This window comes from Rhincodon typus, chromosome 38 (assembly GCF_021869965.1).
Source record: "Rhincodon typus isolate 14 chromosome 38, sRhiTyp1.1, whole genome shotgun sequence".
NCBI classification, from domain to species: Eukaryota; Metazoa; Chordata; class Chondrichthyes; order Orectolobiformes; family Rhincodontidae; genus Rhincodon; species Rhincodon typus.
Window position 1 is genome coordinate 10,827,205 of NC_063369.1, and position 26,281 is coordinate 10,853,485.

The window sequence follows — 26,281 nt, forward strand, 5'->3', positions numbered from 1 at the left end:
GATGCTGCTTGGCCTGCTGTGTTCATCCAGCTCTGCACCTTGTTGTCTCAGATTCTCCAGCATCTGCCGTTCCTACCTACTCCCTCTCAACACAACTCGCAATTCACCAAAACAGAAAGACTCAGCCCAATGAATCTTACAGAACCTTGGAAACTAATTAAGGTGATCTCAACAAAGCCCTGTATTCTTGCAGCTAGATTTCCTTATTTTTGTATTCAAAGTCCTTGCTAAAGCTCACATGCCATTTTCATTTCCATTTGCTTGCTTTACCTTTATTTATTCTTTAATGGGATACAGGCATTGCTGTCAGAACATTTGGTGTCCGTTCCTAATTCTCCTAAGTGTTAGTCTGCAGTGTTTCATTTACAAATTCCTCTGGACACCAACACATAATTGTTTTTAAACGGTGAGAAACATTCTCTTTTTCGACACTTCCTATTAAACTGAACAATGTCACATTATAATCCTCTGCTCTGTTTTTTCCCCATTATTTAACCACTCCCTACATCACTGCCGTTGCTTTCCTCTCTAACTTTGTAAAATCAGCAAGTCTGGATCTATTAAGCTTGGTCCCTTTGAATAGATTCTAAATAGCTGAAGCCCCCTGCTCCTTACACCTGCCACCCAAAAAATAGCTGATTTATTTATTCTTTCTGCTTTTGTCTTTTAACCAATCCTCCATTGATCTTAGTGTATTACGCTCAACCTCAATCTTGTCTAATAAACACAATTTGTTTTACAAAAAGACATTATTCATAAAATTTACAACCATAATTTACACAATTGTTCAAATTTAACATTAAATAAGGTGCAAACCATGTCAGTTTTTTTTTCAATATGTAAGTTACTCATTACATTTACAATTACATTTAGGTGATTAATTATCAGTTAAATGCACAGCTTAAGGTATTGTACCCAGTTTCCAGCTATTGATATACAGCGGCTCAAAGGCCATAGGCTGTGGTCATTTCCCCACTGATCCTTTATGGTGGCTACTCCAAGCTTTTGTATATCATCTTATCCAATACTGGTTGAAATATTATACTGTCCTAGTTACACACTCAAAAAACAAGCTCCTTCATAGAGTCATAGAGATGTACAGCACCGAAACAGACCCTTCGGGCCAACGCATCCATGCCGATCAGATATCCTAAATTAATCTATTTGCCATCCCATTTGCCAGTATTTGGCCCACATCCATCCAAACCCTTCCTATTCATGTACCCATCCAGATGCCTTTAAATGTTGTAATTGTACCAGACTCCACCACTTCCTCTGGCAGTTCATTCCATACATGCACCATTTTCGACATCCCTTTTAAATCTTTCCCTTCTTACCTTAAAACTACGCCCTCTAGTTTTGGACTCCCCTACCCTGGGGAAAAGTCCTTGTCTATTTACCCTATCCATGCCCCCCATGATTTTATAAACCTCTATGAGGTCACCCCTCAGCCTCTGACGCTCCAGAGAAAATAGCCCCAGCCTATTTAGCCTCTCCCTGTAGCTCAAACCCTCCAACTCTGGCAACGTCCTTGTAAATCTTTTCTGAACCCTTTCAAGTTTAACAACATCTTTCCTATAGCAGAGAGAGCATAATTGAACACAGTATTCCAAAAGTGGCCTAAACAATGTCCTGTACAGCCGCAATATGACCTCCCAACTCCTAAACTCACTGCACCAATCAATAAAGGCAAGCGTACCAAACGCTTTCTTCACTACCCTGTCTACATGAGACTCCACTTTCAAGGAGCTATGAACCTGCATTCCAAGGTCCCTTTGTTCGACAACACTCTCCAGGACCTTACCATTGGGTGTGTAAGTCCTGTCCTGGTTTGCCTTTCCAAAAGGTAGCACCTCACACTTATCTAAATTAAACTCCATATGCCACTCCTCAGCCCATCTGATCAAATTCCCATTGTACTCTGAGGTAACCTTCACTGTCCACTACACCACCCATTTTGATGTCATCTACAAACTTACTAACCATCTCTTCTTCCTAATGATTTGACAAAATAAAATGTGTATCACATGTCAATATTGTTTTTCTTTATTAATTTGCAGCATTCATTGCCTGTCGCTAATTGCTCTTGAGGAGATGGGGGAGCTGTCTTTTTGTACCAGTAGCTGTAGTATGTAGAAATTGGAACATTGTTAACACAGTCGTCTTGACAGTTAATGCAACTTTATGGAACGAGCAACCTACTCAGCAAGTCCCTGTTTAAGAAGCGAGCTGCTAGTTTCTTTCTGTCACAAGAGGGCGATATCTGCACATTTTATCTCGTTCACTGCCCGTTCATTGACCTGTGTGTTATTCCTGAGCTTCTTCCAGAGATGTTTATTTATGTTCTCTCTTTGGGCTGTGTGAATGTGTTTTTTTTTGGTTTGCAGCTGAAACAGATGCCTGGCCATTTCCACTGCTCAACCTAATGCTGAGGCTATGTGTTATGTGCTAATTAATGACTTTGTCTAAACTTCCACCCCAGCAATGACTCGAACCACAGTGGTTCGAACCTGTTTCTCGCTTTGGACATCGCCCAGTTCGATAACTGCTCTGGTGTAGCTCATTCAAAAGGATAGCCTACGACCCAAACAGTTTATAGTTAGCCCCTTTTTTTTTCCTGATGCATATCTCCGCATAAATTGATCAAAGAACCTACTTTATGCACAAGCTGTTGTTAAACCACAAATGTTACTCTCAGACTGAAATTTTGTGCATGGTTTGAATACAGCCAATAGAGTCCGCACAGAGTGTATAATTGCACAAGCCAACATAGCCTTAGCAGCAGTGCGAGGACGGACTTTCTGGTCATTATCAGATTTTTGTTTATTAACGTTAGTGCCGTCTGTAAGAGCCTGTTCTGCACAAATTTGCTGCTTCATTTTCTACGTTAAAAACAGCAACTACACTTCAACATCACTCCTTGTTTGCAAAGCTGTTGGGACATCAAGTGGTCATAAAAGGCACTATATAAATGCATAGAGTCATAGAGATATACAACATGGAAACAGACCCTTCGGTCCAACTGGTCAATGCCAACCAAGTAATCTAAATTAATTTAGTCCAATTTGTCAGCATTTGGCCCATATCCCTCCAAACCCTTCCAAACATATACCCATCCAAATGCCTTTTCAGAATTGTAATTGTACCCACCTCCACCCCTTCCTCTGGCAGCTCATTCCATACACCCGCACCCTCTGCGTGAAAAAGTTGCTCCATAGGTCCTTTTTAAATTTTTCCCCTCTCGTCTTAAACCTATGCCCCCCTAGTTTTAACTCCCCCAGCCCAGGGAAAATACATTGCCTATTCACCCTATCCATGTCCCTCATGATATTACAAACCTCTACAAGGTCACCCCTCAGTCTCCGACGTTCCAGGGAAAATAGCCCCAGCCTATTCAGCCTCTCCCTATAGCTCAAACCCACCAAACCTCAACATACTTGTAAATCTTTTCTGAACCCTTTGAAGTTTCACAACATCCTTCCTATGGCAGGGAGACAGTGATCAATCGCTGATTAGAGGTTTGTTGAATGGAGTCAAATTCCAATGTTTGCTCGTTTTCTTCATAGGCTGTTGTACAGAATCAAACTGCGTTTGAGACTATGTACAGATGTAAACAAAAGCAGAAATTGCTGGGAAAGCTCAGCAGGTCTGGCAGCGTCTGCGCAGAGAAATCAGAATTAACGTTTCGGGTCTGGTGATCCTTCCGCAGAACTTTACTGTATAAAGGTTATTTTTTACGCATAATAAGACAGGACTTCAGATGATCAAAGCTCAACCAAATGGAGAAGCACAGCCCCCCACCCAGTTAATTTTCACTTCACTAACTCATAGGAAAACAGGTTCAGATGAGTTAGAATAGAACATTGGGCCAATTCCGGGAAATGACCATTAGCATTGGGGGGAAAAAGCGAATCAGAGCCAGACGAGATTATCAAACATACATGTTAACAAAATACGACCAAGGCTGTCTATTCAGAAAAAAAAGCCAGGTTTGTTTAAACAATCAAGGAGTGTTTATCCAGTTTATTCTTCAGAACCCTCCGCTGGATCTGAGACGTTAACTCTGCTTTCTCTGCAACGAAATAAAAACCAAAAGAACTGCGGATACTGTAAATCAGGAACAAAAACAAAGTTGCTGGAAAAGCTCAGCAGGTGTGAGGAAGGGTCACCGGATCCGAAACGTTATCTCTGTTTTCTCCTCCACAGATGCTGCCAGACCTGCTGAGCTTTTCCAGCAATTTTGTTTTTGTTTCTCTGCAACGATGCTGCCAGACCGGCTGAGATTTTCCAGCAATTTCTGATTTCCAGTTTCCGCAGTTTTTTGGTTCTTTTTCACTATACAAATGCAAATCCTTTAGTGTCTACTAGAGAACAGCTGGACTGGAATATGACAAAGATGGGAGAGAGAATGGACAAGGTTTGCATTTACAGATCACTCCAGACATTACTACACTCATTGTATCATCCTGTCTCATTTCTCCCAGGTTGTCGAATCCTAGGGGCTGCCGAAGATTGCCGACTCCGAGGTCCCCTGAGTCCTCGGGATGCCGGAGACTCCCGAACCCGAGACTGCCGGTCCCGAGTCCACTCGACCCGCCGGAAACTGCCGAAGTGTGGGGAAGGTTGAGACTGCCGGAGATTGATGAATCTGACGTCCTCCAGCCCCGCCGGTGCCGAGTGCCGCCGGAAATTGCCGAAGCGAGGAGAAGGTTGTGTCTACCGCTCGCGCTCGGGGGTTCCTGTTGGCGAGGCGATGGCAACTTCAACGGAGCGCCGCGCTTTCGCTCAGAAAATTAACCGGTGAGTACGCACGAACTGTCCCAAAAGGCAACTTTCGTCCGCCGGCAGTAACTTTTATTTTTATTTTGGCCGGTAGAGGGGTTGTTCCGAGGAGTAGGGGGGCAGGCGCCGCCGCTGGAAAGTCTGAAGTTTGAATTCAGTCAGTCACTGGAAGGCTTGAAATTTACCTCAGGAGCTGAAAACAATGGGAAAAGCGGCCGGGAGAGGGCCTGATCTGGGCGGGAGCTGCGCCCAAGTGTTACTGGCGCAGGTGTCAAGCCGCCTCCTTTTACCTGAGGTTGCCTGGGTTTGAACGAGCCAACATCGGAAAAAAAACAGAGAAGAAATGATTTTACTCAGAGGGTTGTGAACCTTTGGCATTCTCTATCACAGAGCTGCAGAAGTTCTGTCTTTAAGTATGTTTAATGTAGAGATTGGTAATCAAAAATTTATCAATGGCATAAAGGGGATGAGATGGATATAAAGTGTTGAAGTATTTAGTCAGACATGATCGAATTGAATGGTGGGGAATGCTTGATGAGCTGAATGACCTATTCCTGTTCCTGTGAGGTCTTGAAAGATGCTATGCAAATACAAGTTTTCATTCTTTATAATTTTTCCAGTCCCTTCTTTTGAATTCTTTCAACTTTTGCGAAGCCACAATTCATTCCTACCTTTTGGTAACCCTGAGGGAAGTTCCCATTTTTATTATGTGAATTGCGTGTCAGATGGCCATTCACCTGTTTGAAGCATCAAAGTCCACACCAGTTCTGTCTTCCCAGTCACGTGGAGTTTCTGAATGAGTCGGCAGCAGTTGGCATCCTGATTTGTTTTAATCCCCCCGCTTTCCTTGGGGGATAATTGTTTGCCTTCCAGATCAAGATGAATGCACTTGCACACAGTGAGCCATCAGACTAACTGGTTGCATTATCATTATCTGGCATATGAAAGAAACAAAATTTCAGGTTTGATATGCAGTGTTGAGTTATTTACAATAGACAGAAATGTTTTGAGTTTTTTGAGAGGCTACTGCCACTAGGAATGCTATAAAGGTCAGAGATTTTATTTATTTTTGTTGAGAGAAAGAGAAATGGGATTGAGATTAAAGTGATAGTACTTCTGTACGAAAGGTACAATGATTTGTCTATTTCCCTTCACGTTTTCTAGCTTTATATCAGTCATCTTTTTCAGTTAACTAGTAGACTAGTTTCAGTGATTTTTGCTATTTGTAGCACAGCCATTGAAGTGCTTAATTTCATGTACAGCACAGAGACCAACTGGATAGTAAAAGGTGATTAAATCCATTCAGGTTCAGGTAACATCATACAACTTGTGTGAATTGTTGCTGTTTTATGACCACCACTCAACGTTAAATTCCAGACTTGATTTTGCTGTCTGACATCGATTGTTATTTAATATATTGAGTTTCTGTGAGGGAGTTTATTCTGCTTATGGTCTGATCTTCAACTGGACAAATCAAACAAATAAGAGGAATGAACAATTGTGTTTCAGGTGCAGCACTCCAGCCTATCTTCACCATTGGCAGCCCTGCCTTTAGTTGCCTTAGCTATACACTTCTTCCACAATCCTGTTTGCCTCTTTCTTCACAGTTAAAACTCTTCTTAAATCTACTTATTTGATTAAGCTTTTGGTTATTTATCCTAAACGGTTTATGTAGGTTTGTGTCATATTTTGGTTGATAATTGCTTTGGAAAATTTTACTTTGCTAAAGGAACATCGTAATTCCAAGTTGTTGATACACACGAATTATCCCAAAAAGCTTTATACATTTTACTACTCTCAATGCTTTCCACTGTGTTGCAATTCCAATAGAATACATTCAACAACACCCTTGATTCTTGTTGCATTTGTACAAATTCACATATGAGCTATTCGTATTAATCAATCAAATATTTATATTATGTATTGTTAATGCAACAATATTCCAGTCTTTGATGATTCAAATGGATGAATGCAAATATTGCTGGCTTAGGAAGCATTGTGACAGGTTGTAACATCAGAGTCCCAAAACAAAATTGTAATCTTGATTTCACCAGCTAGCATTGCCTGTGGTTTAATATTTAATTTGCTAAAAAAAGGTGTGCTGAGGCTCTATTGATAACCCATCCAGGCCATACTGAGATATTGTAGATTACCTCAGTGGGACAGACCTATTTTTCCAATCAACTTGTTTAAAGATGTTATTACACTCTGGAGCAGGTGGGATTTGAACTCAAGCCGCCTCCTCCATGGGTAGGGACACGATCACAGTGTGACAGGAGGAGCCGCTCAGTGGGACAGAATGTTTCATTTGACTTCAGTGTACCTGGATGAACAGGAGAAATTTGGCCTAAATCAAAGTCCTCAACAATACTGACTGAGGGTGTGTGTATGAAGATTTCGGATGAAGACAAGATTAGATTTGGCTATGGTGCCCTTTGGTCAAATCTACTAGTGACGGTACTTAAGCTCGTATGAGAGCTTTGAGTGTGATTCTGAAGGGGACTTTTCCTACATTCCCATTGGAGCAGGAGTCAGTCATTCGGCCCTTATCCAACCCAGTAGGCTCTTAGATTTTTTAAGAGAGTCATGGTATGCTGGGATACAGGGAAAAGGCAAGAGATTGGCACTCGTTAATAGAGCTATTGCAGACTCTAAGGGCCAAATGGCCTCTTTCTGTACTGGAATTAATTCTCTTATTCTTTGATAGTTAACCATGAAATAAGATCATGGCTGATCTGGTTATGATCCCATATCTTCGGCTTGAATGTCTCCACCTCTCCACCACCAATCATCCTTGAGTCACCTTCCTCCTACTACTGAAACCTTCCTTCCTGTTCTTCTTACCTCCAAGCTTGACTATTCAAATGCTGTCCTGGCCAATTTTTACCTTTACATCCTTTGTAAACTTGAACTCATTCAAGACTCTGCTACTCATGTCCTAACTCATCCCAGTTCCATTTGCCCATCAATCAAATGCTCTGGAACCTACATTGACTCCTGATCTGCCGGTAAAATTTGAAATTTCTATACTTATAATCAAATCAATACAACTACTTTTATCCCTCTGCTGTATCCAAGAATTGTACAAGGTACTTGTACTTAAGATGTCACCATAAGAAGGCAGACATTGTAGAAGTACATTGGAAACCTTTAACAATAGGGCACACGTGACAATAAAAGGATGTTGTATTGTATAGTCTCATCCCTCCATATTTCTATAACCTTCTTCACTTGTATGTCGCTGCAAATTTTTTTTTATGCAAACAAGGCCTCTTGTGTGAGCTCCACCCAAATAAAAGTGTTGACAACTATACCTTCAACTGTCTAGGTCTGAGCTCTGGAATTCCTTCCGCAAATCACTCTGCCTCTCTCTTTTTGCTTAAGACCTTCATTTACAAACTATCGCTAGCCAATTTTTTAGTCCTTCTTTTGTTCCTCTTCAGTTTATTTCTGAATGTATGTAGCGCCTTTCATACATTAGAAGCACGATATAAATGCAAGTGGTAGTTGTTTTCATTGGACGTTGTTGTACCATAATAAACTGCCTGTATCCATATTAATTTTTAGAGCTATATTTAACTATCATGAACATGGCATCTTATTTTATTGAGGCTGTACATTACACTTATGTTCCACAATCAATAAATTTGTCAAAGTTGTTTCTAGGACCTCTGTAAGCTTGTTAACTATTGATGATGTAATCTGAAACCCTGGGTAAGTGAGTGTTTTGTTTGCCCCAGGCATCTGGCGGTTGGCTATGATGATACAGTACGACGCGAGTATCTGCTTTCGGCAACCTTGAGGAGAGCTGTTGTTTTTTCAATAGGCAAGGCTCACAGCAGACAATGTACAGCTCAGTTTGTGACTTTGCAAGAGTACATTTGCTTTCTCACAGCTCACAATGAAGGACAGGACAGAGTGTAATCCCAAGATTGGGTACTGTTTTTTTAATGGATCTTAGTATTTTATATAAAAAAAAATTGTTTTGGCAGATTGAATGCAAGTGCATTGCATTTGTTGTTTCCCTGCTTGGTGGAAATTTCTGTTACTTTCACAGGGTCAGTAGAAAAGTAAATTTGCTGTTATTTCTTTCCCTTATTTTCAGTGTATTGATCTACATCAACTTTTCAGTATAAGTCTTTTGTTTTTCAACCTGTTATCACATTAATTCAGCTTTCCATGTCATTGGTGATAGGATTAGAATGGGAAGATGCTCACAGTTTTTTGTCAGACCCATTGCTATGTACAATAGATTGTAGTTATACTGTTGATGTCTTCGCTGGCTTTGTTGGTAGTACTCTCGGTTGAGTCAGAATGCTATGTGTTCAAGCCCCACTCTAGGTCTTGGGCACAAAAATCAAAAACTGAGATTTCAGTGAACTAGCGAGTCAATCCTAAACTGTCAGAGGTACAGTACTGTCCGTCAGATGAGGTGTTAAACTGAGACCCATCTGTCTTCTAAGGTGGATGCAAAAGATACCATACTACTATTTGGAAGAAGAGCAGGGGCATTCTCCCTGCTAACTGAGTTAAATAATTGTCCTTCAATCAATATCACAAAAAAAAACTATCTGTTCATTATCTCACATTTATTTGTGGAAGTTTGCTGTGCACAATTTGGGTGAAGCATTTACGACTTAAGAACAATAAGTACGCTCAAAACCTAGTGGAAGCAATTTGACATTGATCCTGAGGGATTTGTAAGGCTAAGAACTTCAAGAGTACTTAATTGTCTCTAAAGTGCTTTGGGACATCCTCTACTCATCAAAACCCCTAGATGTATAGACGATTTTTTTTCTTTCATTTCTACTTAAAATTAACTTTTAATTAGTTGCTTGGTGAAGAACTGAGCAATACGATCAGTACCTCACTGATGCTGCCCATTCTTTTAATTGTGACTTGTATTAGAAACATTGCTCGAAGTTTTACCCCAGCCCAGTTTTATGATCCATTATCTTCCCCTTCCAGGTAAAGGAAATGACAATGAGTGTAAGCAAAATCTATCTTGACTTATCAGGAGCATGTATTTCCTCAGGTTAAGGGAAGGAAAATCAGAGGGAATGGCACACTTGTTTTTATCTCTACTCTTCTAACTCCTGTATGGTGTTTATTCTCTCTTTCTCTCCCTCTGCTTTGTTATGTAAATGTTTCATCCATGTCCCAGTGGCTGGCTAAGAGCAGCTTTTGCAGGTTCCTAACAGTTGGTCACATTTACACCCTCTCATCAACAGTTGGTTTATGGACAGTAGAGAAGTGCGCATTGACTCATAAGAGAACGATTTGTTATAAACACCACAGCTGCTCAATATCATGTAAGCAACAGTGATAGTTTGAGGGACTGCCAATTTGTTCCATACTTTAATAAAATGCCAGAGGGCTCTTGTAGTGCAGTGGTAGTGTCCCTACTTACTAGTCAGGAGGTCTGAGTTCAAGTCCCACCTCCTCCAGAGGTGTGTAATAACATCTCTGAACAATGTGTTTTGAAAATATACCTAATTAAACTCCAGCATTTGACTAGTGGAGTAATGACCAATTGTCGTTAACGCTGGAGTGTTTTTGACTAGCTGCGTGTTACTGAGAAAGTGCACTTTGCCTGTGTTTGGAGATAAATGAAGAAAACTCTGCAAGCTACTGCACTTCAAGTGTTAGCTGAAGCTCTTGAGCATATGGGTTTTAGTTGTGCCTGCCTCAGCTTGAGTAACATAATCCCTTACTCAGAGCAGGCAAAGAATGATTCCTCTTTCCACTCAGATTCGTGATTCTTCTGACACTTTACATGAGTAGAGGTTGTACAGGATGTTGGTGAGGCTCTTCTGGAGTATTGTGTGCAGTTCTGGTTGCCCTGCTTTGGGAGCGATATTATTAAATTGGAGAGGGTTCGTTAAAGAATTACCAGAATGTTGCCAGGAAAGGAGGTTTTGAGTTATAAAAAGAGCCTGGGACTTCTTTCACTGGAGTGTCGGAGGTTGAGAGGTGACTTCAGAGGTTTATAAAATGATAAGGGGCATAGATAAGGTGAGTAACAAGGATCTTTTCCCTAGGTTATGGGAGTTCAAAAGTAGGGGACATATTTTTATGGGGACAGGAGAAAGTTTTAAAAAGGACATGAGGGGCAACTCTTTTACACAGTCGTTTCTGTGTGGAGTGAACTGTCAGAGGAAGTAGTGGTGGATGCAGGTACAGTTACAATATTTAAAAGACATTTGGACAAGTACATGAATAGGAAAGGTTAGGAGGGATATGGGCCAAGTGTAGGCAAGTGGGACTAGATTCGTTTGGGAACGTGATCTGTTGGACCGAAGGGTCTGTTTTCATGCTGTATGACTCTGTGACTTCATTGGTTCCACAATTTCCAGTGCCCTTGTCCTAGCCACCACCTCTTCACCATGATCGTGCAATTCCTCTACGCATCCAACTTCCATCAGGTTGGTCTGAAGGCTTCCGCCTTCTTCCTTGAAACGAGGCCCCGTCCACCGACACTCTCCTTTGCCTATTGCACGTTGAACAATTTTTCCTTTAACTCATCTCACTTTTTCCAAATAAAAGGAGTGCCTATGGATACATACGTGGGGATATCTTTGTGGAGTATTGGACACATTCCTCATTCTGGTCCTAATTGAGAGACCCCTCCCACAACTCTATTTCCATTGATATCACTGCTGCTTCCTGCTCTTTCTCGGATTTGGAAAAGTAGTCAATGTTGCTTCCAGTTTCCATCTTCCTTGTATGTTGACCTGGTCCACCACTGACTTTCCCTTCCTTGATTTCTCTGTTTCCATTTCTGGAGGTAGGTAGTCTATCAATTTCCACTACAAACCTACCAACTCCCATAGTAACCTTGACTATACTTCTCCATTCTGCTTTCTATAAGGATGTCATTCCATTCTGCCAGTTTCTCTGTCCCTGTTGTATCTGTTTCAATAATGCCACCTTCTGCAGGAGTGCTTCTGACATGTCTTCCATTCTCCTCAACTGATGCTTCTTCCTCACCATGATTGATAGGACTCTCAGCCTTGCCCAACCCATTTTCCACACATTGCCCTCATTCTTTCCTCTCCTTCCCAAAACAATGATTGGTTCCCCTTTTCCTCATTTTCCACTCCACCAGCCTTTGCATTCAAAAGATCATCCTCTGACAATTCTGCCACCTCCAGCAGGATGCCACAACCAATCGGAATTCTCCTATCCCCTCCCCATCAGCATTCCACAGGGACTGTTCCTTCTGTGACACCTTGGTCCACTCTTCCATCACGCCTCACCTAATCCTGCCATCATGACACATTCCTAAGTAAATGCAAATTGTATAATTGGTCTACAGTTGACTCTTTCCCCTTGCACGCTCACTGTCCAAGGTCCTTAACACATCTTCCAAGTAAAGAAGTGATTTACTTATACTTTTCAACCTATCTACTGCATTTGCAGCTCACAATAGAGTCCTGTACACTAGCACGACCAAATGCAGACTGGGTGACTGCTTTGCAGAATGCCTCTGCATGAATGATCATGACCTTGCAGTTATTTGCCATTTCGATATGCCTCCACTCTGTCTGCAGCTAACTCCTCAGTTATACCAAGATGAGACCATGGAATTAAAATTGTCCTGTCCACCTGATTACCATTCCCAATTAAATTTAGGGTTGTGGTGTATGGAGATGCACGTGAATAATGGCCACTCTGGCATAGTACTAGTGCATTCTGGGGACCAATGGAATTGTACTTAGGAAAACATTCAGGTGGAGGGTGTAGGTTGTGTATGATGCAGATTAGAAGGAAGAGGTGAATATAAATGCAAAAGAAAATGGTCTGATCTCCTTTTGTGCTGATTCTCCTTTAATATAGGTGAAGTAATCTCAAGCTAGACTGTCAATTTTCAATTATGTTTCTTTTTCAAACTTTGTATTTTCAAAAGTGGCACATGATGTTTTGTTTGTTTGAATCCCCCCTTGCAAGCAGAATCCCTCGCTAGAAATTGACATCTGCAATTGAAAATATACTTGGGACGAAGCCATTAAATAGCTGCAGGCATTGCCTGCACGCTTTGTTGAGCTGAACACAAAGGAACACAGCCAGCTTGTGAACGACTTCATCATGTACCTTCCTTGGTTGCCTCCCATTCCTTTGTGTAATTGAGCATCTTCCATACCATATTGATTAACACCTATGATCTTTCGCTGTCTGGCTTTGTCATTATTAATTCTGTAATTTTGATGGAAAATTTGAGCGCAGAATGGGTGGGAAGTTAAATATGGGGTTTGAGAACTGTCAAGTCAAATGGAATTTCTGGAAGTTATTTCCATTACTTATCTTTTTCACTGTGGCATACTTAACAATTTCACCATTCTTGGTTTCACAATTTGGTAATTATCACACACCAGACTGGAACTTTTCTCTTCAAATTTAAATAAAAGCTGGAAGAGTATGCGGATTACGCTTTCAGCTGACACTAGTACAGCTGCATCTGACAACCTTCAATAACGAATTGCTGATATAATTAACACTGATTTACGAGATTCCCTTCTGGATTGCAAATGTTTAAACTGTTAACTTTTGCATCCTTTTTTGTTCCCTTCTTATTTTTGATTTTCTTTGAATTTCAGCCCACTCTTATAAACAACAGAGCAATTGGTGTCTGAAGTTTTTACAAATGTTCTATTTACACAATGCGGTAATTAATTTTTTTATTGCATCAAGACCAATTATCCTGATTTAATTGGCATTTACTGTTTAAAACCATTTGGGGAAAAGGCAATAGAATAAGATGTTAAAAGTTAATTCTTTGTAACTGCTTGATCTCCAGAAGCATTTTTGATTGTGAGATTTGCTTTCTAAAGAGAATTGTTTTTGATAGAATGGTGAGCAGATAACTGAGAACTTAATGTATCCTCCAGAATAATGTTTTTGAAGTTCAGTTAACTTATTTTGGCACCTTTAATCATCATTCTACAATTGTTTAGTTTTGACAATCAATCGAGCAAACTGCCACTTCTGGCTGAGGCCGAAGGTGCATTGTTCATTATGAGCTTTCTTTTTCTCTCTATTCTGTGGTCACTGTTTTTATTTGACCCTCTTAGCATTTTCCACTCAGGACTTTCTCTTCTCATGACCTTTGAACCTGCTATCGTCCATTAGCCCACCTCCATTAATTGTAATTAATTGTAGCCCATACTCTCACTTGCACCAAGTTGTTCCACCCATTTCCTTTCACCTTGGCAGGCTTTGATTTTTTCCCACATACTCACTTTTAATTCTCACCACTGCCTCGCCTGATACACCAATTCAGCTGTATCCTCGGTCAGTTAGGCAGTTGGCTCATTCCACTCCTTTCGATACTGTCTGACACTGGTTCTGTCTCAGCTTTTCCGCCATCAACAATTTAACTGCTGCCCTTTGAACTCCTCCTCCTCATCATTTCACCATACTTGCTGAGACTTCCTAAAGCTACTTTGTTGACTTTGCCTGTATGCTGTTCACCTTTCTACTCCATTCTTTCTACCCCGTCCAGTTTGCTTTTAACTTTTTTTTTCTTGATTTTTAAATGTCCACTGAGTGTATTTATTGTGTGGTGCAGCATGGAAATGCAGATTGTTCCAAGATAGCTGGAGCCAGTATCTTCTAAGCAGCCTTGTGGTCTTATAAGAACCTTCTGTCTATTACATAATTATAATATAACTGCTGTGTCTCAGTGACACAGGATCTGGTGGAGTGTTGATAGACTGTTCATTTTGCTGGTGAAATGCAGTTAAGATGTACAGATTTTATACACATTAACACGAAGCTGAACATGCACAATAGATGTTCCTTTCTTACACAAACACTCAAAAATGGAAGTGATTTACTCAAATGTTTTCACAAGTTGCGCGTGAGGTTCTTCTCTGTACACTACAGTTTACTAATGTATGAGTGTAAAAACACTGAAGTATTGAAGTCATAAGACAAAGCTTGTAGTTATTCAGTGGCTATGTTTCAGAAGAGATTGACTAGGATGTTGCTGAGTATGGAAGGTTTGAGTTATAAACAAAGCCTGAATAGGCTGGGACTTTTTTCATTGGAGGGTCAGACATTGAGAGTCGACCTTCGAGAAGTTTATAAAATAATGAAGGATATAGATGGAGTTAATGGTAGTTGTATTTTCCCTAGGATGAGGGATTTCAAGACTAGAGGACACATTTTTAAGGTGAGAGGAGAGAGATTTAAAAAAGACGAGGGGAAAATTTTTTACACGGAGGGTGGTTCACATATGGAATGAACTTCCTGAGGAAATAGCAGATGTGAGCATAAGTACAATGTTTAAAAGACATTTGGATAAGTACATGAATAGGAAAGGTTTGGAGGGAAACAGGCTAGGAGCAGGCAGGTGGGACTAGTTTATCTTGGCATGGCCTGGTTGGACCGAAAGGTCTGTTTTTGTGTTTTATGACTCTGTGATAATGAAGCATTTTCTCTCATTTATGATTAAGTTGGTTTTCTTCTTTCTATTACAATATGTAATGGAGTGTAAAACAAAATTCACAGAAAAGAGCACAGCTTGGATCAGTGAGGACTAAACATATGGACATAGTGTCTGTCCAGTTGCCAATGAGTGGAGCTAAGCATTTAATTTAATTATAGACATGTTATATGTTTTATTGTATATATGTTTGATATGCTGCCCTTTGTGTGTATGAGACGTTTTAGTTATGTTGGCCATTCTTGAAAAAGTCTCTTGTTTAAATTGGATAATCATAGAATCCCTACAGTGTGGAAACAGGCCCTTTGGCCTAGCCAGTCCACACTGACCCTCAGAGCATCCCATCCAGACCCATCGCCCTATAACCCACCTAATCTACACATCCCTCAGCACTATGGGCAATTTAGCATGGCCAATCCACCTAGTCTGCATATCTTTGGACTGTGGGAGGAAACTGGAACACCCAGAGAAAACCCATGCAGGCACAGGGAGAACGTGCAAACTCCACACAGTCGCCCAAGGGTGGAATTGAACCCGGGCTCCTGGTGCTGTGAGGCAGCAGTGCTAACCACTGAACTACCATGCTGTCTCTAAGTTAGAGAGGTTGGTTGGTGAGTGATAAATTGACATATAAAAGTTAATATTAGGGGCCTTGTGTTTGATTCAGTTTGCATACTAATTTAGGACAGCAGGTGCAGCTGTTATCTTTTTCTCTTCCAAATCTTTGTATTCTGGTGAATGAATGGCTAGTGCCACTGTCAAACAGGAGATGCTAGTGAGAGTGTCTAACATTGGTTAGAAATTGGGGACTTGGTCAAATTTTGATTCTTAGGCTGTTTGCAAAGTGAAGATTTTTGATAGGAAATTTGGATTTCAAACAACAAACATTATGCCAAAACATTTTCTTTTAAAGGTTGTACTTTTTATGTTATTATTTTAAAGATGTGATCCAGTGGCAAGTGATTAATTTAGCAGGAAACCAAAGTTTATGTCTGAAATGATTTTTAGGATAGCTTGATTGGTTCGGTAGCTTTTTTCTTTGGTTTCTCGGTCTTACTGGTGATTTTAATTTCTGATGTTTGATCGGTTGGCTGTGTGCTACGTTTTTATGAATGTGAAATTTGATCCAGTTGACAAAAAAGAATGCAATTTTGAATTTTATCTGTGACACTTTAAGCGTGATGGACAAATGCATGCCAGATGTACCATTTTTGTAGCTTTATGGATAGATTTACAAGTCCTGTATTTTGTGCATGTCTGTTATGTATTAGATGTCACAGATTATTGTATTTGCAAGAAAAGTATGAGAGTCATTCATTGACATGAAGGCTGTTTACTAATCTGTGTACTGTGGTTTACAAATTCCTTCAATTACATGGTCTGAATTTCCACAAGGCAGTATTGTAAAATCAATTAAACGTTAAATCTGATCCAGACACGAGACTATCCACTAACAATGCTATTGGAACTTGGCTATTTAGCAAGGTCTTTCACAACAAATGTGCTCAAAACACACGGCACCTAAGGCAGTTGAGTGAATGAGGTTCCGCCTCGAGAATGTGGGAAATACTAATTTAGGGCTTTGTTTCTGTAACATTGCTGAATTCTTATCATTGCCCTTTTCTCAGTACAATTACTGATCTATTAGCATAAAAGGTTATGCCTGCCAAGAATCTTGCCATCAGTTGTAAGGCCTCTCTCCACCCAATTCTATTTAACCCCAGAGACACGACCAAACAAGCTTCCTTAACCCTCTGACCTGCTTTACTGCCTCATATAGCAGGCCTCTATCAATGTACCCCTTCTTAAGCATGATGCTAACAATATACAATATAACTCTGTAAAATATGGATGTGCATACCCTTAAATACGCAATGACTGTATGAAATTCAAGTGTAGAAACCAGTAATGGATTATGTTGATCGTTGTGATATATTCTTTGAAACCAGAAATCTTTTATAAACAGTGTAACCTATTATCCTGTGGTTTGTGACATCATCTAAACCATGAGCTGTGCTACACCCTACTGACCAATTTCTAAAATCAGAGTATGCCCCATCTGTTTTTCACCACTGACTGGGTGACTTGTCTCTGTTACAATCCATTGCAAGCTGCATTTAAATTACATTTGCTGTTCTGATTTGGTTTTAGTAAATCTGGTAAGTTCACTTAGGGGTTGCTGTACTTATACATTGTCAGTCAGCAGCACCATCGCAGCATCAAAACTGTCTCAACTGTCTGGAGTAAAAAATCAAATTCCCCTTGCTGTTTGGCTGTAATACTAGTCACACTGAACCTACTGTGCAGACAGAGTGGAGAAACTTCATAAAATTCCAAAATCTTGAAAGTGGATCTTCACCAAACAGACTGCAGCAACCCAAGAAAGTTCATCAGTATCTTCAAGGCAGTTATGATGGAGTAATGAAAATTTTGCCAACAACATTCATGTCCCATGAACATCTTAAAATCAAATAAAGCAGCTGCCTCTTCTCTCAGCACCACCTTCTCACTCCAGTTTCATTTTGGTCTTTCTGGAATCCCTGGCAAATTTGTGATTTGACTTTGAGACTCCTGAATGATATAAACAAATATCTCTGGCTTCGGCTTCTGTTATCATTTTAGAACCATTTAAGCTGACCTTTTAAGGCATTGTATTAATTTTTTAAACTTTAGAAATGAAGTTAAAGGATTGCAAGTATTTAACAATAATGGATGTGTACTCATTCCATTGAGGCAGTATTCATTTTTAGTGTAAAAAGCAATTTAAGTAGAAAGATGTTAGTCTGAAGCCCATCAAACTAGTAGCTTGAACAACTTTCATGACCTCCCTCTCCAGTTTCACATCTGGTAAATTTCAAGTCTCAGCCAGCCTGTCTGATTTAATTGACACCAATTGCAAGAAATTCAACCTATGCCAGAGGTTTGAAGATAACAGCTCAGCCCCAAGAACTGTCTGTGGCAAATGCTGTGTGTTGGAGAAGAAAGAGGAGCTGTTTCACGTTTAATGGAGTTAAGATCTGCTCTGAATGGATTTTTTTTGACCTTTGTAATTTATTGCTTCAAGTGTGCAATTTGTCAGAGAGTGAGAGGCTCCTCTACAATGTGGGATGGTGTTTGATGGCTGTATTACAAAGTAAACTTCTTGGATCTGATAGAAGCAGTGTTTCAATATTTTCCTAATATAGCCCATGTTATATCTGATTATTGTTGAGGCTGGAGCTCAACTCCCTCACGATAACCAGTGCAGTTACTAACAGGCACATTAGATGCAAATGCAGCTCCAAGTGATGTTAGAAACTAATACCTCATAAAATTAAACATCCTCACAGGTGTCTTGGTTGTTAGCATGGTGTTTACATGCTAAATTTAAGATTCTGATAGTCTTTCAAATGCTTTATATGCAAGATATTTTACCCTTGGAGGTTTAAACATTCGTGTAATACTTTGTGTCAGTTTTAAGTTAGCTTCTCTGCCAAAAACTAACTTCTTTGGTAAGCTTCAAAAAACTGTAGGTTTGCTAATAATTCTAAGCTCAAATGGTTTATTTATCATGCACTAAAACCTTCAAAGTTTAAGGGGAAGAGACATAATACACTATATTTACATACTAAATAAAGGATACCCAAGAATCATTTAAGTCTAGAATCTAATTGAAGGGTTGGGGTCATTTTATTCGGAGTAATGGATCCTTAGAATGGAATCAAGGGACTCAGTTTCCTTTGGAGATTGGATGATGGATTCCAGTGGCCCGCTAACAGCATGATGTGGAGGTGCCACTGTCGGACTGGGGAGGACAAGGTCAAAAAATCACACAACACCCCGGTTATAGTCCAACAGGTTTATTTGAAAACACAAGCTTTTGGAGTCTCGCTCCTTTTTCAGCTGTTAGTGACAGAGGTGCTTATAGATTCTTTGTCTGATGCCACGTCTCTCTCTAACACCTGAAGAAGGACTGAGACTACTAACATCATGCATTGAGTAAGAAGATATCCAATGATTGTGAGATAACAACTATTATGAGAACAGGTAATTACTATATATTACGAATGATGGAATTAATCTTTATTGTAAAACAAAATACTTTTATTCACGAACAAAACAGAAATTGCAGGAAAAGATCAGCAGGTCTGGCATCATCTGTGAAGAGGAATCAGACATTTCAGTCTGGTGACCCTTCCTCAGAACTGATTTTATTCGTACCTGAAGCACTCTGAATCTGACATGTTTAATATTACAATTTTCACAAAATGTAACTTAGATGGAAGAAAGTTTACATTTTCTGAGATTGACAGGATGCACACAGACAGCCTGATTCCTATACTAATATTAGTCCATTGAGTTTCATTGAGGTTTGTGACTTCTGTATTAAAACTGTTCTGAATGTTGTTTCATTTCTGCTATGAAAGCTACTTAAAAATGGTTAGGCTTTGCATCCTCTCCTAGATATATTTGTACAAATGTACACATTTTACAATAGAACTTAGCACCTACAAACTCAGGTGCACAGCTGGTCAGAAAAATCTGGCAAAAAAATGCTGTGATGGTGCTGCTACTTCAACTTTAAGGGTATAGTTCTTCCTACTGCATCCAACTGCCTCATGAAGGATTTAATGCTTCTTTTTCACTACCTACTTTCACTTTGACCACTTAATCTTGACCATTTGGGCTGCTAATCACTTTTTGAAATGCTTTCTGACTTCAATCAAGACTTGCCTTGACCAGTTTGTACCTCAGCGCTGCTGTCTTGAAATAGCTCTTTTGCATTGTACCTGAGTGCATCGCAGCTTCGTACGATCACATGGTACGATAGGAAGCAAATTAATTCCAGGTCTTTTTTAATCCATTCGTGTGATGATGGGCATCGCTAGGTGGGCCATCCTAGTTATCCTAGAGAAGGCGTTACTGAACTGCCTTCTTGAAATGCTGCAGTTCATTTGGTATAGGTATATACACAGTGATATTTGGGAGGGAGTTGCAAGATTTTGATCTAGCCGCATTGAAGGAATAGTGATATAATTCCAAGTCAGGATGATGAAATGTTTGAAGGGGATCTTGCAGATACTGGTATCCCATTTATCTATTGCCCCTGACCTTCTAGATGGTAGTGGGCATGGATTTAAGTGCTGCTGTCTAAAGAGCTTTGGTGCATTTCTGCAGCATGTCTTGTGGATCATTCACGCTGCTATACTGAGCATTAGTGGAGTGGAGGAGTAGATGTGGCAGCATTAGTGGAGTTGGGGAGTAGATGTGGCCCCCAACAAGCAGGCTGCTTTGTCCTGAATGGTGTCAAGTTTCTTGAGTGTTGTTGGAACTGCAATATCTAGGCAAATGGGAAGTTTTCAGTCACACTTCTGACTTGTGCCTTGTAGATGGTGGATAGGCTTTAGGGAGTCAGGAGGTGAGTTATTCCCCGCAGAATTCCTAGCATTTGACCTGATCTTGTAGCCACAGTATTTCTGTGGCTAGTCCAGTTCAATTTTTGGTCAATGGATGCCTCCAGGATATTGATAATGGAGGATTCAGTGATTGTAATACTATTCATTGCCAAGGGGTGATGGGTTAATCTCTCTCTCGTTGGAGATGGCCATTGTCCAGCACATGTGTGGCATGAATATTACTTTTCACTTGTCAGCCTATATTATCCAGGTTTTGCCACATTCGCACATGGACTGTTTCAGTTTTTGAAGACCCTCAAATGGCGCTGAATTTTGTGACATACCAGGGAATATCCTGACCTCTGAATGATGGAGGGAAGGTAATTGAAGCAGCTGAAGATGGTTGGGCCTGGTACACCTAGGATGCAATGGTACTGTCCCAAACTCTGTTCCAAGAGACCGGGTTCAAGTTCCACTGGCTCCAGAGGTGCACAATAACATCTTGGAAGAAGTTGATTAGAAAATATCTACCCTGAGGAACCCCAATAGAAATGTCCTGGAGCTGAGGTGATTGACCTCCAACAATCTCAACCATCTTACTTGGTGCCAAGTATGACTCCAATAAACGGAGGCTTCCCCCCCTCCCCCCAATTCCCATTGACTATACCTATGCTAGGGCCCCTCAAATCCATACTCTTGTCAAATGCAATATCAGAACCCGTTGAACTGGACAGGAGGCCATGGAATCTCCTACTTGGATGAGGGAACTGGACTCCTCTGCAGAAACATCTGGACACGTTTGTAGTAATGGGATCCCAAATTCCAAACCAAATGGCACTAACGTAAAAGTAGTTTGTAGCTTAAATCAGAAATGATCTCTAGCCTGCTGATTTCTCTATGCTAAGTCATATAGGGTATTGTGATCTCCTTCCTGGTTTTAACCAAAGCAGGAAGAGTCTGATTGATTGCTGGCTATGGATTCACTCTGGGGCATGAACATACTGCACACCCACAAGTGAATTAAACAGATTCAGTGTTTTGATGTTACTGCAGATGGTGGTTGTGATAAACCAAGGTTGTGAATAGCAGGAAACAGGCGGGGGTTTCCTGCGAGTAGCTTGATTGATAACAGTTGAGCAGAATGCATTGTCCATGTTCTTACCTTGTTGATGTAAGTCCAGGAGTTTCCTAATGTTAACCAATTCATTGCCAAGTTTGGAAGCAGCATTATGAAAGAACCTGAGACTAACCCATCTTGGCAAACAAATGAAGTTTCCCAGCCAGTGCAGTGCTAAACCATGCAAACAAGAAATTTCCAGGTTTGATCACTAAATAATGCTGAGCTTAGCCTTATTTGGACTTATTCGTTTGGCCACAGTGCCCAGGAAAGAAAATCAGCCTTGGTCACTAGTCTTGATTGCTACTTATGGCTCCTGTGGTTTGGTGTGCACATGCCAGCATGGATAGGAATTACACTCTATTGACAATACCTCAATGATTAAGTGGCCTTGTGACCCTTGCAGTCAGTTGAAAATAAGTTGAGACAGTCTGACACAAATAGGGTGTTTGATCAGTGTAATAAATGAGTTGAATAGAGTGTCGCTGTTTGTGACATTGAGCAAACTGGACAGACTGCAGTGAGTGAATGCATGAGAACTGAGTGCTGGTGGGATGCTGTCTAAACCCTTTAATCAGTGGCTGAAATGTTTTAACTACTAACTTAAGAATAATGATAACCCCTTTTCTTGCATATTAGTGTAAGAAAAAAGGGCTCTTTGCTTTTGTGCCTTCCTGTAACCATGGGCAATAGTTGGTCTATATTCCCCTCCAACCTAAAACACTTTGCCATTGATACACAATCTGAGGCACATTGAATACTTACCTCAGAAATTTGCTTTGGATCTGAACATCTGTGTTTTTCAGCTTTAATTTTGCATGCAAAAGAGATAGAAAATCTGTATAAAATACCAACGTAAATTCAGAGAGCAGTGAAATACAGTTTTCAATGTAAATACTGTATGAGTCAAGAAAGCATGATTTTATGAACTTCAATAAGGTCACTCCTCAACCTCGTACACTCCAGTGAAGTGAAATCTGAGTCTTTCTAGTCTATTCTTTTATATATTAAGCCCTCCTTTCCCGGCAACATCATGGTAAATCTTTTCTGAACTCTCTCCAATTTAATAATATCCTTCCTATAACAGATATTAAAATTGTTGCGAGACTGTAGTGAGCAGAGCAGTTGTGATCTTGCTTTTATCAAAAGTAATATTGAGTCAACCTGTGACTATAGTCTGCAAGAGCCTGCGTGTGGTAACTGCTCATACACTGCCACATATCCAATTAGAAGCAAAAAATTGGTGCAAGATGTATAATAACAAAAAGAGCTTTGTGTGATTCCCTGAAGAAAAATGTAAATTGCACAGTCCTCATTTCTGTTGTTCCAAAAATTAAATATTGAGGTGTTTGCATATCTTTTTCATAACAGAATGTGGTGTGTACAGTACATACTGTCCTGTAATATCACATGAATAATGTGGGCATATCTCTGTTCCCAATTTTATGTTAGAAAACAATGTGCAACTTTGAAGTTAGTTCTGGCGTTCAGGGGAGGTGATGGCCTAGTGGTATTATCACTGGACTGTTAATCCAGATATCCAGATACTGTTCCGGGGACCTGGGTTCGAATCCTGCCATGGTAGCTGGTGGAATCTGAATTCAATAAATGGCTGGAATTAAGACTCCTTAAATCCATTGCCGATTGACAGGGGAAAAACCCATCTGGTTCGCTAATGTCCTTTAGGGAAGGAAACTGCCATTCTTACCTGGTCTGGCCTACATGTGACTCCAGACCCACAGCAATGTGGTTGATTCTTAACTGCCCTCTGGGCAATTAGGGATGGGCAATAAATGCTGCCTAGCCAGCAACGCCCTCATCCCGTGAATGAATAAAGAAAAAAAAAATTCAGGAGGAAACGATTTATTATTGGTTAACTACCCAAAATAAATTCCAAAATTAAAAGCATAACAAGCACAGAAAGAACAAATCAATACAAACCCTAGTAGAATATACGTGTGCAGGGGGATTTTAAGAAAGCAATTAGAAGAGCAAAGGGAGTCATGGTAAAACACTGGCGAACAAGATTCCGGAGAATTCGAAGATATTCTACAAATATATATCCAGGGGAAGGGAATAACCAGGGAAAGAGTAAGGACCAAGAGGGAACTGTGTGTGTGGTACCAGCGGATGTTGGTAGTGTGTTAAATGAGTACTTCTCATATGTCTTCATATGGGAGTTAAAGAATGTAAGTACAGACTTGAGGAAGGTGAACTGTGAGGTTGTTGAGCAGGTTTCTGGGGGGGTTGGGGGGGGCAGCGGAAACGCAGTGGGGATGATGGGGGTTTAAGAGAAGACAGATCCCCAGATCAAGATGAGCTGTAGCCCAGGCTGCTGTGGGAGATGACGGAGGAAATCACAGGTGCCCTGATCCAAATTTTTAATTCCTCTCCGGCCAAAGGGGAAGTGCCAGAATACAGAATCCAGCATTTGCAGTAATTTGCTCCTACGCTGTGTACTGCAAGTTCCTTTCTGCTATTCTCAATAAAACACCTTGTATTAGAGTTTACTTTGATAAAATTAATTACCTCTTAGGATGATGCAAACATTATTCAGATGAGATTGTGGTGGGGCGGGATGATAAGTAACTTTGTGGTTGACAGTGAGGAAGAGGGTCTTGGTTTATAGAAGGATAGAAACAAACCGGTCCGATGGGCAGATAAGTGGCAGATGGAATTCAACCCTGATAAATGTGAGTTAATGCTCTTTGGAAGTAGAAACAAGACAAGGGAGTACTCCATGAATGGCAAGACGCTAGGAAGCTTAGGAACAGGAGAATATTGGGGTGCTTGTCCACAAATCCCTGAAGGTGGTGGGACAGGTTAATAACGTAGTGAAGAAAGCATATGACACACTTGCATAGATTATAAGAGCAGGGAAGTCATGTTGGAGCTATACAGAACTTTGGTTAGACTATAGCTGGAGTAATGCGTGCAGTTCTGGTCACCGCACTGGAGAAAGGATGTGATTGCACTGGACTGGTCACAGAGGAGATTCACCAGATGTTGCCAGGAATGGAGTGCTTTAACTATGAAGAAAAGCTGGATAAGCTCAGGTTATTTTTCTTTGGAGCAGGGAAGGTTGAGGGGGGCACATATTGAGGTGTATAAGATTGAGGGGCATGGACAGGCTGGATAGAAAGCAGCTGTATGCCTTAGTTGATAGGTCAATAACAAGAGGCATACTTATGGTGAAAGGCAGGAAGTGTAGAGGCATTTGAAGAAAGTTCTTTTCGCTCACTGTGTGGTTGGGTCTGGAATATACTGTCTGGGTAGGTAGTAAAGTTAGGTAACCTCACAATCTTCAAAAAGTACTTCGATGAGCACTTGAAATGTCATAACATTCACGGCTTATGGGTGGAGTGCGGGAAAGTGTGACAAGTGCCAATTTTAGCATTTTTTGGCGGTACTGCAGTATCCTCCTGTGACCCGAGACCACCTTCCTCACTGTCAACCACCGTGCCATTCTCAGTGTCGTCCACAATATCATCTACATAGTTTAGATATATCATGAACCCCACACTGAGCCCCTGCTCACCGATCTCCAGTCACACTACTACTGCGCTCCCTCTCTCCTGCCCATGGACCAAAGGCCTCTTCTGTACTGTATGATCCTATAAAGGAAAGTAGGAGTGGGATTAAACCAAGTTACTCCTGGAGCCTCCTTTGCCATTCAATATGATCATGGTTGATATTCAACCTAAAAAGCTCTACTTTCCTACTCCCTCCCCATGTTCTTGGATTCCTGAGCAGCCAATAATCTGTCTCAGTCTTCAGTTTGGAGACCAAAATGTGCATCCTGTTTCCAGCTGAGATCTTACCAAAGTCATGTGCAGTTGCAGCAACATTTCCTTACCCTTGCACGCTAATCTTTGTGCAATGAAGACCTACATGCCAACTGTCTTCCATATTAATTGCTGTACTTAGTAACTTTGTGTTCATTAAGTTTACAATGAACATCATTATTTACAGCTTCAAGAAGTTTTTTGCTTTGTTTATTAATACCAAAGTAAGTAAACTCTCATGACCCCATGAAATGCTGCCTTGCTGTTCGACTCACTTAACCTGAATTTTTTTTCATGTTCTCACTGATATTTTAAAACCAATTTTACTAATATCAATGGAAGAAGGTTGCAAGCTTAGTTTAAACTCTGAGAACAGTGAACTGGGTTGGGTGGGGTGGAGAATTATATGAACATCTTGCATATTTAGGTAAGCGGAATGCCTCATTACTAACTTTGCTGAGAAGGAACAGCCATTTCTGCTGTAATTTATTTTTTTGAGAAGTTCTGCAAAGACTTTCTGTTTATAAACAGGCTGTGACCTGGTCCTGACACAGCATCTTTATGGAGGTGGTGGGGGAGAAAAAATGGCACACTGACTTTCATTCTTCCTTCTTCATAAAATGGCTAATATCTATAGAGAAAAAAAATGGACTGCTACTTGTGCAAAAAAACTTGTGGGAATTCCAGTGCAGGCTTTTTTCTTCTCATCCAGTTTGATTTCTCATATGAAGCAATGCACAAAGGGTTGATGATTGTTTCCTGGAAGGGCTGTTGT

General features: G+C 40.5%; 1 protein-coding gene across 11 annotated transcripts in view; it reads left to right on the top strand.

The window, feature by feature from the left end:
* Nucleotides 1-4,715: 4,715 nt before the first annotated feature.
* The window catches only part of LOC109928451 (dedicator of cytokinesis protein 7-like), a 151,758-nt gene continuing 130,192 nt past the window's right edge, over nt 4,716-26,281 (top strand). For all 11 annotated transcript variants that reach the window (XM_048617946.1, XM_048617948.1, XM_048617949.1 and 8 more), the window contains exon 1: nt 4,716-4,800. In XM_048617946.1, the coding sequence (XP_048473903.1) occupies nt 4,754-4,800 (47 nt within the window). In that variant the 5' untranslated portion in view covers nt 4,716-4,753. The remainder of the gene's footprint in view (nt 4,801-26,281) is intronic.